Source organism: Calonectris borealis, chromosome 14 (assembly GCF_964195595.1).
Source record: "Calonectris borealis chromosome 14, bCalBor7.hap1.2, whole genome shotgun sequence".
NCBI classification, from domain to species: Eukaryota; Metazoa; Chordata; class Aves; order Procellariiformes; family Procellariidae; genus Calonectris; species Calonectris borealis.
Window position 1 is genome coordinate 4,207,761 of NC_134325.1, and position 19,617 is coordinate 4,227,377.

At 39.6% G+C, this 19,617-nt stretch overlaps 1 protein-coding gene across 1 annotated transcript in view; it reads left to right on the plus strand.

Annotated features, from left to right (window-relative positions):
- The window catches only part of KCNQ1 (potassium voltage-gated channel subfamily Q member 1), a 356,039-nt gene that overhangs the window by 46,621 nt on the left and 289,801 nt on the right, over window positions 1-19,617 (plus strand). Inside the window, exon 2 of the mRNA XM_075163025.1 lies at window positions 2,850-2,940. Within this exon, the coding sequence (XP_075019126.1) occupies window positions 2,850-2,940 (91 nt within the window). The remainder of the gene's footprint in view (window positions 1-2,849; window positions 2,941-19,617) is intronic.

The window sequence follows — 19,617 nt, forward strand, 5'->3', positions numbered from 1 at the left end:
GTTTCAGGAGATAAAAGATTGGTGGTTTCCAAGAGACGAAGCCTTTTTTGACTGCTAGAGTTAAAGAAATTCTAGTGTTCTGCTGCCTGTCTCTCCTTTAGGGGAAAAAGATAGTATACTGGAGTCGTTAGGGCAGATACAACGGTGAATGTTTGTTCTGCTACCCCATATACAACTGGTGAAATCAGCACGGGACTGTACGGTTAGCAAAGTGTTCCAGAGTGGCTGATGCTACTGGTTAAAACCATTCATCTGTCTTATCTCTTAATTTTGCACCCTCTGTTCTTTATGTGCAATTGATCTAGTCTCAGAAGCACGGTAGTGATGCCAGTGCGACAGGGTTAGTAGCTTAGCTGTGATGCTCCATTAGTACACACAGCTGGACTAGTGGAGCTTGTGGGCATCTTCTCTCTAATGCCAAAGAAACAGCTGAGAAGCAGCAATATCTGACTGAATACCTTTGTTTCGCTTGGGATAATGTGTGTTTGTGGCTATGAAGGTGTCTTATGCTTCAGCCTGGAAGGAGCAGAACAATAAATTTCGAGAGGTTTTTCTGGAGGTGGAAAAAAAAATTAGTGAGACTGAAGCGGATCCATGTGCATGAAAACCCATAAAAGTAGGTAGTGCAGTGGCTGGCACTTGATGCAGTTCTTATGTCAGCCTTCAATTTCTCTAATAGTCACAAGCAAAGAGAGTTGGCAAACGATTTACTCTAAGTTCATTTTCCTGTCACTTAGGCACACAAACTTTCGCCTTCAATCCGTATGAGGTTCTCTTTAGTTGTGTGTGTTTAGGAAAAGTACAGAAATGGGATAGTCTTTGCTTTGGTGCCCTCTTGTGGTTTCACGTATTGGCCGAGTTACCCTTTTAACAAGTCTACTACTATTAAGGGGTATAGTACATATTAATTGTTAGTGCTCAAAGTGCATTCAGACAGCTTACACCATCCCATGCCACTCATTGTTTGCTTTAAACTGGTGCTTCTATGTATGTTGGACTTTTTATCCAGAGACCCTTAGCTACCTCCGTGTAACTGAACCCATTTATGTTCATGTTGTCATGTATATTGGTCTTAGGCAGTTGTGGGAATATTGCAGATAGAACAGCTGGAAGCTTGTGGAACATTTATGTCATGTTTCAAATGACTGGCTCATCTTTGCGTTCCCCTGCCTTGTCTGCACACCTTACTTCTATTTAAGAATGGCCAAAGTTAGAGATACAAGGTAAAATGAGAAGATTTTAGAGATAAATAGAAACACCCACATATTTATACTTTGCCCAGGTAAAAGTATATTCTCATATGTGTTTGTGTCGATACGTGATAATCTCTATCCTATTAACTTCAATTTGTTATCACTTACTAATTTGATTTTTGTACCTAATTACCTACAAACTTCCTCTCCACGATTTTGTAATGTGTTTTACAATATCGTTTTCTATGTGTGCATTGGACTTGCATGCGCTGTATTTTGAAGCGATCATTGGGCAGTCTAGCTTATGTCAACCTTGACACGTTTTTGTTTTCTTGAGTGTGTGGCCTGTCAAAAGATTCACCCAATGAAGTTCTCACTTATGTGAAAAAAGATAAAGGCTCTGGGTGACTTCAGCTGAGGCATGCCAATTTGCGGCCACTGATGTCCTGTTTTAATGTTTCTCCTCTTGAGTTCAGTTTTATTCATTATGTCAATTCTTTTTTGTTGTTGTTTTTCTGAGGAAAAAAACCTGATTAACCGTTTTAGAGATCTGTAAGGTGGGGGGGTGGGGGGGATGATTTAGTTACTGGATTTTGCAGCAAGTTTCTGTCAAGTGCAAAGGATTGGTGTTGCTTGTCTCAACAGAATTGTGAAAAATATCCCTAACAACTAGCTCTGTGTTTAATAAGTGAATGTTTTAAGTCGTCTTCATTGCTCATGTCATGTTTTAAAATGAAACACATAGCTGTTTGGGAACTGGAAGCTGCCTATGCCTAGTGTGTAGTGGATAGCATCCAGTTTGGGTCTTAAATGTTTTGCTTCCCAAATGTTCCTCTGAGGCAAGCAGCAGTCCTGCGGGGTGGTGGGCACAGCTGAAGCTGCTCAGGGAAGGGGTTTGAAGGCAGAGGCTGCAGGGCTGGGCAGCCTGGCTCCCCACCTGGGGGAAGAGGCTTTTCTGGCAGTTGGGCTGAGTCCTGCAGCTCCCTAGCTGTCCCGAATCTTACCTTGGGAATCAGGACCCCCTCCCGAAGGACTCACTTGGGCAGGGGGGACCGGGGAACAAACCCTTATGTTCCCACTCTCTCTGATAGTTGCTTTGAAATTTTGTTTTATTTAAAAATGGAATCAGTCCTAGGTTGTGTTTCAGATGCCAAATGTCAAATTTTATTTATCTGGGGCCTTTTGGGGGTTGGTTATAAAAGACAGTGTGGGCAGAGCCTGTTAAGCTCTGGCTTAGTTGGGATTTCTCGTTGCAGTTTTATTAGAATTTGGAACAGCAAAAAAGCAAATATTTGAAACATGCTGGGGGGGTTGTGTGGTGCCGATTCAGCTATAGTAGCCCTTACAATGGGAAAGAAGAAGGAATGCTGTTTTCCTGAGGGGCTAGGAAACAGCAAGTCTTACAGGTAGGCTAAAGCTAATGTTATTGTGCGATTTCATTTGACAATGTCCAACCCAAAAACTCAGTGTCTGAAGAGAAATAAACTATCCAACATGAAGCAGGATCACTCAAAAGTTACCAGCTGTGACATTGTTACCAATGGCATTTCTGTGTGTATAGATAATTTGTAATGGCATAATTATCTGTCCTCCCTCTAGGTTCTTACTAGACCGCATTATGTTATTTTCATTTTTTAAAATTTTTTTTATTTACAGCTTCCTGATTGTGCTGATATGCCTTATCTTCAGCGTGCTTTCTACAATTGAACAGTATGCAGCTCTTGCTACAGGGACGTTATTTTGGATGGTACGTATATGGATGTTAATGTGATTGATGCATGTACAAATTCTGATCTCCTGAGCTAATACCATACCAAGCAGAATGTTCCCTATGGTTTGATTGTCAGGAGGCTTTTCTGCTTTCCCCTAAGGAGTCTGTAAAGCCACTGAAACACCAAAAGTCATGGCAGCACAAAAAACAAGTCTTACCCTATATGGCCTATACTGAGGGCATCTCTGTTGTGTCCAACACACGTGGCTGTTCTAGTTAAGCTTGAATCTCTCCTATTGCTCAGGTTAATCCATTTTTCAGCCATACTGACCATAGGGAGGTCACCTGACCATAGGGAGGAAAAAAAGTAAGTGGAAGTCCTTTCTTTTAGTTGATGTCAGATCCAGCTTTCTTTCAGAAGTGGAAAACTCATGTATTTTCATTGACTTTAGAGTTAAGACAACTTGCTCTCCCTGGTTTATGCACTTTCCCTTCAGTAGAGAAAACATAGTTACCTTTTGTTTGTAGTACACTAGTGCTGCAACAGGTATGTATCAAGAAATGTTCTAAGAGCATTACTGTCCTACCAGCTTAGATTTCATTCAAGAGCCTTAGTTTTGAAGTTGGAGAGACATGATGTTAAACATGCAAAAAATCTATAAATTTGTTGTACCTCAGTGGTGGGGTACCCCCTGCTAAATCATTGATTTCTTTGTATTTGTAAATAAATGACCATTATTCTAATTGTGAAAACAGTCACTGTATTGACAAAATGCTGACTAGCAATTTAAATGTTTGTTCAAAATAGTTCTTGCAGCAGTGCACCAGTAATATCATTGTTATGTATGATATCATTATTAAGATGAAAAAGTTCACTTAAAAACCCCATCAATTATAATAAATTTTGTCAATTTATCTATTCAATATGCTAAGGTTTTATACCTAATATGAGTACTATAAGAATAAGAATATAGTATATAAAATTTAGTGTCAATCACACTATTTCTGTTTAAGGTTTCTTCATGCCTGGTATATTATTTTTAACTAACTTGTAAGATATTTGAACTCCTAGGTGTAACATTATGATTAGTTGCCAGCTAAAAGAGGCTATACGTGTATTTCTGCCTCCAGTACCTTTTCTGTTTTGTGGTTTGAGGTTTTCTTTTTGTACAGATTTAAGTTTTTTGTTTTGTTTTGTTTTTTATCCATAACTACTAGCTATGGATACTTCTGCCAATTTCTGTGATGAATTTCACTTGTGATAATATCTCACTCATCTTTGTAATATATCATAATATTTTACATGTGTGTTGTTTTGGTGAAATAACTTCCAGTGACAACATAACCAGCGATGTTTCATTCCCCCCCTGCCCCGTGAAATCATGGAACTCATTTTGTGTGTTCATACTGTATACGGTATGTATTGTCTGTATGGGTGTAATAAATTCAGTGTAATATGTATGCAATGCGTTCAGGATTACATACAATGTATGTAATATCCAGTATGTATTGGGTGTTCATACTATTCTGTATTATCTTGCTTTCTAAGTGGTGTGAATCAGTGTTCCTGTTCTGTATAATAAGAAAAACTATAGTTAATTTTTAACATTTGAAATCCTACTATCATGGTTTCTTGGGAATTCAGCAGTTGTTTGTTTGTTCAGTATTGGCGTATTCTGATACTGTTTTCTTAAAGGATTAACTGTGGTAATTTTCAAGAAACTTAAGGGGATTACGGTGAGCCATCGGTCCAACGCAGTAGATGGACCAATGTGCTCCCTGGTCTATCCAGTTTTGGTGGGACTTTCAAAAGAGTTGTGGCAGCTTGCAACACAAATCTCAGAATCTGGTTCCTGTTAGTGTCTACCCAGTAAAATTTCCTATTCTGTTCTTATTTTAAGATTTTACTTTCACTCTAATATATCATTACAAGCTGTCAAAATTGGATGTAACAATTCTTAAGGGGGGACTGGTTGAAGAGAAACTGTAAAATACAAAGAAAGAAGTAAAATAAAGTGTAACAGCATACAGGGATTAAAAAACAACACAGGGAAAAAACACAGTGCAAGCTTCCAACCCAAATGATGATGTAAGGAGACTTACTAAAGCTTAGGAGAGCACTCTTTCCTACTGCTTTGCAGTAGGAATTAATTTCTCTTTTGTGTTTGTAGAGGGATTTTAGTTATATCACAATAATAGTTTTAATTTGGAGCCAGACAGTGAAAGTAGGTAACATTGTCATTGTAGGTGAGCAAAGAAGGGCAAACAAGTTGATTTACAAACTAATACTGAGTGAGAGACACCTCAAAGGAGCAGCAGTGTAGCAACAATCTACCAGGAGCAGTATTGGGAATCTTGAAGAAGGCTTTTCTGCTTGGGCTTAACTGGGACAGTGAGAAGGAGGGAACCTTCGGCCATGTGGAATTTGAGGTTTATGAGACCTCAAGTCATTCTATGAAACTTGAGTTATACTGCCCAAGTGTGTGCTCCGTGAGATTAAAATAATCGAAGTAACACTTAGAGACCTTTAACTCTTTCTTTTGAAGATTACAAAATTGAGTCTACCTTTCCCTACCTGCATTCCAAAAGGAAAATTAGTGAAGCTTTGTCAAGAGCAGATTGCCATTTATTTAGACATAATTTCCTGTGTAGGGTAGAATTCTCTCTAAATGAATTATGCTTTGCAGTGCATCAAATATAAGGCTGAGATAGTTAGTGGTACCAAACATGCAGTGTCATACTTTGAAATTTTGCCTACCTGAGATTTGTGGACTTTTTGTATTTTGGGGGGAGGCTTTGACCAGGCAGCCATAGGTCTGGAAATGCAAGAAATGACTATATCATGCTGAATGTCTGGAAATGAGTGCTCAAAGTTAGTATGTGGGTATGCTGAGCTCAACAGCCCCGTGGAGCAAGTCTGATTAGATGAGCTTACTGCATGGGCACTGTGAATCTAATTCATCTTGAAAATGAGATGGAATAACTGTAAAAGCACATGTGTATGTTATCTGCAAACTACTGTTGTTACAGAATCCCTTCTGCAGACTGCTTGTGAGTTGCATGGCATTGAAGATGCGTGTTGGGAAAAGTACAGAATCTGTTTCTCCTGACTGAAAAACTATTCAAACAAGACCCTTGAAAACACTCACAATTAAGAGCTATACTGCTTTATTTCCTCCATGTAGCCAAAGTATTTTGCTCTGACCCTGTGAAAGATCTAAGCACCTACACAACTTCAGCAGATTGTCTTTTTGAAACCAGGGAGACTGGTCACACTAAAGTTACAGATGAAAGCTGAGTGTGCCCTTTTTCATGAACAAGAATTTCATGCTCCAATAATATAGCCATTCAAGATATTACAATTATATGAAAATAAGAGCTAAAAAGGTTGTTGAGATTGTATGCTTATATTATTTCCTTTTTATTCTGGAGCTGCTTGTCTTACAATATCGCCTCCCACTAATAGAGGAGGAAATAGATGTTATGTTATCAATAGTTTTAAAGCATTTTAAAATGCTTCTATTTTTCATAACAATAAGAAAAATGCAAGCTTAACACTGGAAAAATAAACAAGGGAAAGTTTATACGTGTTCCAAGTGGTGTTCCAGTTTTAGACAAAAAGCTTACAATTAGCTGTTGAATCTTTCTCTACTTGTCACCACACTTCACAAGGCAAAGAGCCTTGATGAAAGCTATACCTAAATGCAGTTGTAATGGGAGATTAGGAGAGAATTGGCCTTTTGTTAGTTTCCAGAATGCAGTGAAAACTGTTTAAATTTGCATGTGTTTATTTTACCTTTTTTTCACTAGATGGTGCTGTTGGAGGGGTTTGACTCCAGTTACTCGTTGGCACTTGCCCAGCGTGAGCTGGACTCTGAGCCAAGACTGTGAAAGGATCATCATTTTAAAGGGTATATGTACACTTGGCCCATTTAAAATAGTGGTGCGGGAGAGCTTTTGCTATGACTCATGAAGAGAATGTGGTATATTTGTGTAAAAATTGATTTTGAGACTACAATATTTAAACTATGGAAAAAAGTAATTCAGAGATGTATGTTCCCAGAGAGGCCATATTTTTCTTTTATTTTCATAAGCAAGGATTTTATGGTGCCAGAACACAGCAGAATGCTGTTATCTCAGCATGATCTAAGAAAATCCAAGTGCCTGATCCAAGGGGATTAAATATTCTGCTGAACCAAGGGATATTTAGTGTGCCTGAAAAAGCTATTTTCTGGTAGGAATCTCATTTCAATATTGATTCCAACAAAAAAAGGAAAAAAAAAAAGGGTATGTTTTTATGATGAAAGTATAAGCTCTTTCCAGCTTTCTGTTTTCTGAGTTCCTTTTCTACTTTAGCATACTTCTTACTGAAGAGATTAAACAATTTTTAAACATTAAAAAGACTATTAATTAAGATAAAAGGTAATAGTTTTGGGTGGTTAACATTTATGTTATTTGCATTGAAATTATTCCTAAAAATAAGAGAAAGTGGCACAGAATCTAGGCCTACAAGAAATCTAGATCTTACTACTTTTCTTAATACTGATCTAGTCTACCAACCTCTCTCTAAAGAACAACTGTAGCTGAGAAATGAAAAATTTGCCTTTGCAGTCTCAGCAGTGTCGCCTGGTCTGACCCAGAGTGAGGTCAGCTGGTGTAGAAGATGTGTGTGGTGGACTTGTGCTTTTTATACTTTTCCTTTGCTGGACCTGCAGGTAGACCTGTCCAGGGCATCACTCACTGCAGCATTTCCTTTCTGTCACTCCATTGAAGTTGAGAATCTCAGCTTTCATTTAAAGTCAGCTTCTCTACATTTTAGTTTGTAGTAAAAAGGCCAAATGTGAGTGATTTGAAGGCTCAGGAAACATGAATAGAAATGAAAAGTGCCCTCCCCCCTTTTAATTAGGTGACAGTATAGTTAGTAGCTGGAACAAGAAGCTTCCTCAGAATCCGAACCCAGGTGTTTCTCGCTGCGCTTCAATCTGTGGTTCCGATGTTTGTAGCTGAGCTATGCTGGCAGATAACGTGAGTGCTTCTAATGTGCTTCATTGCAAAATCAGCTGTGTTGGTTTGAAATGCTGCTGGTAGTAACATCTTAACTTGTTCCAGCTGTTCACAAAGCAGTCCCTTGTCAACTCCCCTGGTCTGTATAGGAGAATTATGTGTTTAATGTAAATGTGATGTTAAAGGGATTTAATTAATTTGGTTCAGAAGGTTGTGTGAACATGATTTTAGTCCAGCTTAAATTCTGCTTTATGTCCATTCTGAACAGGCCTGAAGGAGCCAAATCAGATGCTTCTAATGTAGAAATAAGATTGACTGTTAGGGACAGCTGAACCAATTTAATGAAATGGGCTTTAAAAAAAAAAAAAGACAAGCCTGTTGTTATTGTTTGGTGTAGATGAAGTCTGAGCTAGGAAGGAATGAAGAGGTGATATGGGAGGAAAGTATGCTAAGACCAGTAAGGGAAAGATGAGCTGCTTTTTGTTTTCACGTGCTAGAAGTCGAACGCTTGTGGAAGGGAGCTATAGTTTTCCTTTACAATCTGTAGAGGGCAGCATTGGACCATGCTGTGTCCCGTCTGGGGTGGCTGGATTCAGACCTTGGATGGTGTCCTGAAGTAGATAAAAATATCTTTTGGAAGAAGTGAACTATTAATAAAGAGATGGTTTTTCACATGGGCTTGGGGAATTTTAAACGAGTAATCAACAAAAATAATTCTGGGAGAGAGGGGTGGAAGAAAAGGACTGTGTAAACGTTGCTGCCAGAGACAACTCTGGCCACTTTGTGGTTGTAGCCACAAAATTCATGCTGTTTGGCCTACCTGATTTCTCATCATGTGGATGGCTTTTAGAGAAAAGTGAGAACAACTAAAGCTTTCAGTGAAATGAATTGGACAAGTATTTTCATGGAGGAGAAAGAAAAAGGTACTAAACTTGTTAACACACTGAAAGCTTTCCAGTATGTTATGTCCTTCCAGGTATGCTCTTGTCTTAGATGTTTCCTTCTCAGTGGGGGAAAAAAAGAAAAAGTTTATTTGGCTAAACTTCTTTAAAGTCATCACCAAAAATGACTTTTAGATGTATATGATAAGAATAAGCAGTTATTTTTATAGCAAAGAAAACTTTTTACATGTATTGCATACATTTCTTCTAGCAGGTTCAAAAGTTCTGGGTTTGAATTCTTCTTTTAGTCTGCTAGACTGGAGTGTGTGTTTGATAAAGATAAGCTTGGATGCAGAAAACTGATTACTTCCATTTCTGCCTTTTCTAAGAACTATGAAAAAAAAAAAAATCCCTCTTCATGGATTTCTGTACCTGGAGTTCTGTGGTGGTATACCTGAACACTGTCATCTGAAATAAAGGCTGCAACTACGTCACTGTGAGTAAAGGAATCAGAATTTAGCATTTATCTCCACAGTGTATTGGGATGAGATGTCTATGAGGCACCAAGCATTTATTGGGGCTCAAACTCTGAAGACTAAGAGAGGCTCTGGGAAGAGCGACCTTCCTCAAGCCCACCGTGGAGCTGGTGACAGATTGCAGGCCAGCATGAACCACTGGTGATAGATTGGTGCCGTCTGCCGGCTGCTTGGTGGCCTACATGATCTGACACGCTGATCTTCCTCTCTGGCAGCACAGGGGTGTTGGCCAAAGACTGAAATGAGCACAGTACCAAGTTGTCCTTTTGTGCAAAGCAAGCTTCCCAGCTTTTCATATATGAACTACAGTAGCGTGACAGTTTTCAGAAAACATTGCTTTTATATTGTATGCAGTGTTTTGAAAAATAGGGGGTATGTGCTCCAGAGTTATTAGTAGTTCACCTGTTCTCAAGAGCTTGTGTTTGCTCTCATAAGTCACATAGCTATACTGGTGGTTTGTTTCTTTATTTTTCAGTATAGCTGCATTCCAGTAAATTCTGTTCAAAGGTGCGTCTAAGAAAATACCATCACTGAAGAAAATATGTTTCATTCACTGTTACATCTATTGTTCACGTTTGTCAAGCTTTCTACTTAAGGGTTAAAGTTTGACTAAACTTTTTTGGGGTGTAAATCCATGTCAAACTCAGAGCATTTACTTGGTAAACTCTAAAAGAGACATGGTAAACATATTTTCTTTGAAATCATACACATTTTTCACTATTTAATATTTTAGTAAGCAAACAGAGTAATACAAATTCCATCTTGGAAAAAAAATTAAAAATGTGAAATACTGGTGCACAGTAGAGCCAAGCAGTGAAAAGAAAGATTTTTAAATTTAGGATTTATCTGGATTAGTGTGTAATGTTTGCAGTGACAGGTGTTTCCTTTATGCTTTGCCCAAATGTCTGGAAAGTAGTTTGTCATTAAGTGCTACATTCAGTGTGTATCTCAATTTCAGTATAACTGGAGGGTCTATGGCTTTGTTAGGTCCTTGTTTTCACATCTGACCTCGGCCAGCTGGAGTCTATTGTTTTAAGCGTAATGTAACAGCTGACATAACATAACGGATATCAAGCTGAAAAACTGAAACAGTGCAGTGAACTGATGCAAAGGGAGGGGAAAGGGAGAAGTTGAGAAGGAGGGACGGGGGCAAAACTAGCTTCATGATTCAAAGTGGAAGCTTGCTGGCTTGTTTTCCCAAGGGGAATTAGCTAGGAAATAATGGGATGAGTCTGTTGAAGTTCTATTTGCAATTGATTACATATGATAGACTACTGAGACAGGTTTGAGTTTGCCAGCTGTCACTAGCTGGTGGCTCTTGAATGGCTTTAAGTGGCCCTTAGTAGGCAAAACTGGAATAAACTCTGCAGGTGTGGTGTAATTGTAGTGCGGAGGAGCAGTGAGTGCCAATGTCTTAGAAGAAAAGAGGTTCCAGGAGTTAGTAGAAAGAAAATAACTTAAACAAATGGAATGCATTAAGAATTTTATTTTGTGATGTTGGATTAAGTGGGTGCAGTTAACTGGGTAAAAAACAAAAGCAGCTGGACTTCTTGGTGGCTTTCTTTTTCTTGGCAGTTTCTAAAGTAAGCTTCTATGAGTGCATTTTCTAAAAACTTTATTATTTCATTTCTTAACTTCTGTGTTTGATGGTAGGAAAGCACATCTCGGCATTGAGCGCTAACTGCTCTTGGAAGGGGAATGAGTGAACGAACATCCTGTTAGAAACTTGCCACGCCATGAAAAAAGTGACAAATATCTGACTTTGTGCATGGAGAAGGAACAAGAAGGTGTAGAGATCACCCTGTTATTTCTTCATATATATTTGTGTGTATGCCTCTGTACATATATGTATTTCTATATATAGAACATATTTCTATTTTTAGCAATGATTAGAAAAAATACTTCTAGCTGGATTTCATTTGTATTGAGTAGAGCCTCTGGCAACTCCACCCTGCTGAGAGTTTATTCCATGGTTTTAGGAGAGGGGAAAAAAAAAAGTCAAAACTCTATATGCTGGGGTTTTTTTCATGTATATGGGTATAGGCGACCAAATTAGGTTCTACATTTATAAGTGAGGTTTTTATGGCATGAGACTTGCAATTGTGCAGTATGTTTAACTTGGGCATATGAGTAGTCATCATGACTTCAGCAGAGCTTCCTGTGTGCATAAATATTAACAGGATCGCGGCGTAATAGGAAAGGTTTATTGAACAGTGTCTGCTTGTACTTAGGGATAACCTAGGAAGCACGAGAGTTTGATTTATGTAACTACAAGCTGTATTTATCTCACGTTTAATGTTTTAAATTTATTTTTATCTAATTTACTTTTATTTTGGTAGTATGAAAAATGTCAGCTTGACTGAAGCATCAGTTCTGTGACTTGTCTTGCACAAAGAGTTTCTAGGATTGTTCCTGTTGTAATATGGGGCCCAGTCCTATTTTACCTCAGTAGTCAGAAAGGTCTTGTGAAAGAGTTTATTAGAGCTGTTGATTTAGTTGCTAGTAATACATAGCATGGGCATTTACACTTTAGCTCAGCTTATAAAATAAATTAATTTTGTTGTAGAGCTTAGAACTTGGTGTTTATAGTGAGCTGCTGGAGAAGTCTTGATAGCCCAGAGAGCTGCCATGTACTGCATTTTCTGTTCCGCATTCCTGGCACGTCCTGTGCCTTGGCTGCAAACAAGGATGGGTGCCCACGTGCCCTGGTAGCGACAGCGTCAGAGACTGTGCAACGCGGTAAGTTCTGTAGGTTTCTCTGAGTTGCCTCTAGGGCAACCCCGAACATTGGGACAGATGTCCTAAAACTTCTGCACTGCTCAGCTATCCCAATTGTTCATTGATTTCAGGGACCAATACCTTAGTGTATTGTTTACATCAGGTATTTCCACCTAACCCATCAAACATGAGCGTATTTTTAAGATGATGGGGAGTCAAGAATTGTTATCAGCTTTCAGAAACAGCAGGACTTTGAAGAACTAATAGAATAACCAAAATGCCTGTTTTCATACCCAGTCTGTGAACGCAAGCTATGTACTACCTCACTTCGATGGTTTCCCTTATGCTAATGGCACTGAGGCCGACCCTTTTTTTCCTCCAGCATGCTGTTAACATCCTTATTAAGGTACCTTTCAGAAACACTCCTTTTCGTTGTTGTTTCTGTCAGCTTGACAGGATGTGTTTACACGTGGAATGCATGCAAAAGGGCTTGATTTACTTGTCCTTTATCCTTCTGCAGCTGTTCCCCAGATCAAGGTGAGAAAGGACGTCTGCTGTAGAGGGAATCTGACTGTTCCATGGTTCCCTGCAGCAGGGTGGGTACGATGTATTTAGATGCTGTTTTGGCTGCAATGTGGCAGAACAGTTTTAAATCAGAATACGTGTGTATGACGACTGACCTCCATCTGGCCTACAGGCAGGGAGCTTGACAGCTACCTTCTAGGAGCTGCTCCAAGACATTGATTTAGTGTATGAAACTCGGAACGAGTTATACTTAGTGGCCAGGGCAGGGGAAAAGGGAGGAGAGAAAATTAAATATTTACTAATGTTACTTCTGTAATGCCATATAAACACGAGTGTACTTAACCTCGCAGCATTCTTGGGAGGTGAGTATTAGCAGTTTTACGAGTAAAATTGGGTGACCCATAGCTTTTCCACCCTAACTTGGCTTTGTGAGATAAATCCTTCAGAGAACCCAGGCTGCACTTTCAAGAATGGGTTTCAGCCTGCATAAACTGGCACTGCCACCTGAAGAAATGGTCCTGCTGCTCCATTCCTTGTGCCAACACAAGCATTTGTGAAGCTATGTTGTAAACTGCCTTAGAGAACCCAGATGGGTTCAAACTAACCTTTTTTTTGGCCAGATGAGATTGCTTCTTTTGGCAGCAGCGCTAGCTTAAAGTGTTTGTGGAACTTGAGAGTAAAATTTGTTAGCTTTTGATAGTTAAAAGTGTGATGGAAACTTTATCTCTAACACAATTTACAAGCAGACTTGTATGCTATCTTTCTGAGAAAGGATATTATTGCTGTTTACATTACAGCCCATTCAAAGGGCCCTGCCTGTAAGATCAAGTACAACACCTAGTAGGGCGGGGGCCCACACGCTCTAAAAGATAGTTCCTACCCTCATAGACCTTGCAGCCTAAACAGACGATGTGGTGAAAAAGTGAGCAGAAGGAAGTGTGAGTAGCCTCTTGCGCAGCCAGGCACTGAAGCAGAGAAAGAACATAACTTACCAAAGTCCCAGCTTTGGCGTGCTCCACACACGTTCAGGTTCAGTGATGGGCCTCAGCAATCATAACACTGAAAAGAGAAATATATTTAATTTCTTGTCTCATTTCTTAATTTAGAACTTTGAAAGTCTTTTTTTTTTATGTGAAAGCTGGCCCTTATTTTACATACTTAGCTCTGTTTGTGCCTCTCTTGTATTGATTTGACTGAATAATGAATTAAGTAGCATTTTATGTTTACTTTGCATCTGATTTGCTGCAGGACAGCAGCGTATCAGCCTGACAGCTGATTGAGACCAACTTGACCGAAATTAATTTTATCCTACAGGTCGAGGCATGCCTACTATAATCCAGAGCCAGTTATTGAACTCGAATTGGCAGCTAGGCTGTCTCTACAAACAAAAGCTGTTTTGTTCAAACTCGGCGAGAACAGACAAGGTGTAGATAGGGTTGCAGAAGCATGACTCTCTGGAAAAGCCTAAGAAGCAGTATTCTGCTAGCTCTTCGCTGCTGCCCCTCAAAGGGATTTTACTCTGCCCAGAACTGGATTGTACTGCATTTGCTTTCATAGTCTGCTGCAGTGCCTAACTGCCCCAGAAAACTTCGTTCACCGCCAAAGATGGTTAAAACTAATTTAGTTAGGCCGAAGAGGGCTAAGAGCACTTTCACAATGGGTTACCGTTGTTCAGCTTTGTGGGTGGTAATCTCCAAGATGAGAGGTGCAGTAATGAGGAGTTGGGTGTGGCAATATCTTCAATCTCTTACTGTCATTGAAGTGATCATGAGCATGTGGTTGCACGTGTCAGTGCGTAGCCTAGTCCCATAGGGTATAATTGTACTATTATGTCATCATTATTATTAATACAATAACAGGCACATTTGGGTTTGAATTACTGCAACTATTCTGATAAAAAGAAAAAAAAAATCACAACCAAGCCCCAACTCCCACATATCTCTACACAGAATACCAGTACTTAAATGTGTGCGTAGACTAGTCCCGAGATAGCAACTTACCTTATAGATTCCTAGCGTGTGTGTGTGTTTATATATATATATATAAAAAATTTTAAAAAGCTGCTTGGATATGAGTGGGATTTTTCAGACATAATGACATGTCTTTTCATACTTGCATGTTAGGATCCAGCTCATTAGTGAAACAGTTAAATATTTAACCGCTATGAGTCATGTGCTTTTTTAAAGCAAACAGAGTTTAAAAGGATGTAAAGAAAAAAATTCTCTTATTCCCAGTTCTGAACTGGAAGCTTAGTGAGTTGCTATTGTATCCACCTTCCCTTCCCAGTTCTCAACTCGAAGCTTAGTGAGTTGCTATTGTATCCACAAGGGAAAAAATGCAAGAAAATTAGGGGCAGTATATTGACTGTATTGAAGTCAAATTTTCCACTGGTATGCGCTTACAAATACATTTGTGATACAGTGGGTAAGGCAGAGGGAATAGATCTGGGATCTTGTAGACCTTGAAAGCAGACAAGGTTTGCAGCAGTAATCAAAATTAATAACTGTTTGTAAACAAAAACCTATTTTTGTATTTTGCTAACAAAACTAGGAAACTCCATGTTAAAATGGTGGAAAAATGCTTTCAAGTAGTAAAGCGATAACATGAAATTTCCTTTTCTTTTCTTAATTGATTATGTCAGGTTAATGGCCAATGAGAGTCAGAGGTGAAAAGCTCAGCCATGCGACAGGTCGCACAAAAATGCACACTGTGGCCATTCTGTCAAACGGCAAATCCCAAAACAAAAAGGCAGCCTGTCAATCTTTACTTTCTGAAGGTCAACAAACTGTGGTTCTGAAATGCTAGTGAAGCCATTAAGAGAAAGCTGTTTCAGGAGTTGACTCCACTTTTGGAAAGCATCTGAACTCTGGTTTCTGAGTGTTCGGACACAAGGGACCGTTAGGTTTCACATTCCAGGCAGCTTCATTGCTTTTGTAACTTATGTGCAGGCATGTTTCTTTAAAACCAAATCATATCTTCGTAGATATGTAATGAGCTCTGTGATCTCTATCTAAATTACTGATTTCTTCTGAGTTTGTGTCTGCAATTAGCTTTCATTTGGAAAGAAGAGACTAGTGTTTATTAATGCATAGGGTAAGGCATTTTCTTTTGGTCCTTTTCTCACTGCAGCGTTGCTTGCACTTTTTGCTAGGGAGAGGGAATCAATGCTAATTCAGGCAAATAGCCTCTGGCACTTTAAATCTTCATTAAGTAGAGTCACGTAACAGGGGCCTAGATTTTAATGTCTCTTTAATATAAGAGCTCCTCAGCACTATGGTTCCTGTAGATTTCCCGCAAATGTGTAGATTGTTGCATCTAGTAGGGTGATCATCTGGAAAGTAGCAGGTGAGAAGTGGGAGATTCTGCTGCTATGCCTCTTTGAGCATAGAGTGGCATAAAAATGCAGGACAGCATCATGAATAGTCTTAGTGTTAGATGACCGTTTGTTATGGAAAGAACAAGGAGACAAGCAGGAAAAACATCTCTTCTTTCTGATGACCGTTACTCACTCTGAGTTGTCTGTTCCTTGAAACAGCTGTCTCTTTCTCCTTGCCCTTAGATTTGGTGTGGCATTGACAAAGTTGCTAATAGGTATTTATTTTTTCTTAATATTTAAAGGAGATGTTGAGCTTTTTCACTTACAAAAACTAGTTGCTTTAGAGATTTGGAGCAAGATGATGGAGACTGTCAGTGAAACCTTTTGTGCAAAGGTGTAAGAGGTGGAGGAAGAAACGTTAAGTGGCTTGGATGAAGGATGACATTCATGATCAGATACTTCTTGTCATTTCTGTTTTTCTGTCACCTCTTGGAACAGGGGCCTTCTTGAGTATTATAATTCCTTAATGAACTGCAGATGTCACTCATCGTGGAGCTGTATCTTCTGTCATTCCTTCCCTAGTTTGAACTTAAAAATCATTACTAACTGAAGCAGTCTACAAGGCGTGGAGAATTCAAACACACAGAAAGCCAATGTCAATTAAAATTTGGGGGGGCTTCTGCCCTTTTAGAGTGAGTGAGTGACTTGCATTGCCTTTTTGAATGTGCATCTAGGCTTTCGTGCACAGTATCACTTTGCTTGCATGTCAGCTTTTTAAAATTAAAATGTCTTTTAATCACTTTTATGTAAATATTAATCCTGGCCTCTATCCCAAGAGGCTTCAGGACCAAAAGAATTGTGAACATTTTAAGACAAAAATGAAAATTGAACTAGTGTGGGGCATTCTTTAAAACTGCTACTGTTTTTCTTGTTTATCCTTAGTCTTGGATGTAAGACTGAAAACAAACAGTAAAAATCATGGAAAAGATTTTTGTTTCTCTCTTTTCATTTTGTTTTATTTTCCAGTAAGATAACTTTCATGTCCCGTGGGACCAGGAGGAAAAACAATGGCATCTGACTGACCAGCATAGTGGAAGTGATATACAGAACAAAGAAGGCTTTTTATTTGTAGTCTCTTAGTTTTTTATTCATCTCAATTCATAACACAGGAAATCAATAATTTTCAGTTGCTTTGGTGAAGTTGTATTAGGTCAAAATCAAGCAGTCCTTTTAACAAATGAGCTTATTGTAATGTTCCTGGCCATCAGGCTAAAGTTTCAAAGCAATGTGCTTTTTACTTTGATTTATTTATTGCCGGTAGCTTGTCAGGCCTTTGTTTGAATTAGAAGCCGTTGTGGGCAGCCAGAAATTGAACTTTATGTAAAATAATCTATCTGTCACTTAGTATCAGTTCCCTAACAATGATGCTAACACATTCGGACTTCAGCATCTGGACCTCGCACTTGAGTTTGCAGCCACTAGGTAGGGTCTAATGTTTCAGTGCTTCCACGTAGTTCCTTCCCAGCTATTTCCCATCTGTGTATGACTGTCCCACTTCCCTAGGGGTCAGTCACCAGTGCTGCCAATGTCACCAGGCAAATCTTTTCCCAAGAGAATTTTTTTTTTTTTTAACTGTATCACTTGTTAAAGTGTACTAGACTACTAGGTTCATTGCCTTCACCTCAAAAGCCAGAAAATTCATAATAAAACAGAAAGTTGTGGGATTATGCTTGAGCATGTCTCTGAGATGAATAACTAGCTTTTTATTTCAAGGGCCAATTCTAAAAAAGTGGTTCTTCAGTCTCCTGTAATGGTTTACAAAATGAAGGCTAATGTTTCCATGGAACGATAAGGTGTGATTGCAGGGAAGACGAAGAACAAGTGTTACAGTCTACAGCTGGGTTCTCAATCTTCCTGACAAAGTCAGTTCTTGAAAGAAAAATCTGTAATAGTTAGTGTACTAAATACTATTAAAATTTGCAACCTGCCTTCCACCTCCTCTAGTACCTTTACGGCTGTCAGGCTTTTCTGGTATCTTTTTTCATACGCTGTCCTCTGTTTTCTTCCGTGAATTGGCTTTTTATTTTAGGTATTATTTCACAAGTTGGAAAGCTTGACTAGAGCCAGTGAGGGCGAAGCTCAGCCCAGAGCAGTACCTCTTCTGTCTCTTGAGCAAGTAGCAGGGAGGGAATGAAACTTCCCTCAAAACATCTGGCTGAGCTGAGCTGTGCCAGTACATCCACTCCCAAGGGAAGATGACTGACTCCTAGGGTAGGGCCGGATCAAAAGGAGGGTGCAGAGAAACGGAAACATGGGTGAAAAAGGATGCCAAAATGTTTAAAATATAGCTGCTGCATATGTCCAGTGGTCTAGCTCCTGTTTGTGGAATAAATTTTATGAAAGATGCACTTATTTATGTTAGCCTGTGATATGTAGGTTCAGACCAACTGGCATGTTTTAAGAGGTTGGGAAAGAAAAGAAAAAAAGACCAAACTATTTTGCTTGCACTTTTTGCTTTAAGGTAATTTAGTCTAAAAATCTTTGAAGTAAAATAAACATTGTATTTTAAGTAGCTGAAGGCATTTACTATGTTTGCAAAGGCCTTTGCTCTTTGCAGTCTGGTTTGAGGAGATTTGTTTTTGTCTAGAAGAAACAAAAATATTTGCGAGCTTGCTTTTGACTCCTGTATTGCCAGGAGTCCTCTTCTGTGTGAAGTGGAGGTGTACAAAACATCATTTTAATATGAGTGCAAAGGAGAGAGACACTGCTAGTGGGGTGGTCTAGAACAACTACATTAAAATCTTTCTTTCAGTGGCTGCTTTCAAGAATGATGGATCGTGTTGGTAGAGTACCGTGGGATAAAGCTTTGGAGGGAAGGGGGCTCCAAGAAAGCTGGTTAATATTCAAGGATCACCTCCTCCAAGCTCAGGAGCGATGCATCCCAACAAAGAGGAAGTCAGGCAAAAACGCCAGGAGGTCTGCATGGATGAACAAGGAGCTCCTGGGCAAACTTGGACACAAAAAGGAAGCCTACAGAGGGTGGAAGCAAGAACAGGTAGCCTGGGAGGAATACAAAGAAATTGTCCAAGCAGCCAGGGATCAGGTTAGGAAAGCTAAAGCCCTGATAGAATTAAATCTGGCCAGGGATGTCAAGGGCAACAAGAAAAGCTTCTATAGGTATGTTGGGGATAAAAGGAAGACTAGGAAAAATGTGGGCCCTCTCCAGAATGAAACGGGAGACCTGGTTACCTGGGATATGGAGAAGGCTGAGGTACGCGATGACTTTTTTGCCTCAGTCTTCACCGGCACGTGCTCAAGCCTCGCCACCCAACCCGCAGAAGGCAAAGGCGGGGACTGGGAAAATGAAGAGCTGCCCACTGTAGGAGAAGATCAGGTTTGAGACCGTCTAAGGAACCTGAAGGTGCACAAGTCCATGGCACCCAATGAGATCCATCCGCGAGTCCTGAGGGAACTGGCGGATGAAGATGCTAAGCCACTATCCATCATACTTGAGAAGTCGTGGCAGTCTGGTGAAGTTCCCACTGACTGGAAAACGGGAAACATAACCCCCATTTTTAAAAAGGGAAAAAAGGAAAACCTGGGGAACTACAGGCCAGTCGGTCTCACCTCTGTGCCTGGGAAAATCACGGAACAGATCCTCCTGGAAGTTATGCTAAAGCACATGGAGCACAGGGAGGTGATTCGAGACAGCCAGCATGGCTTCACCAAGGGC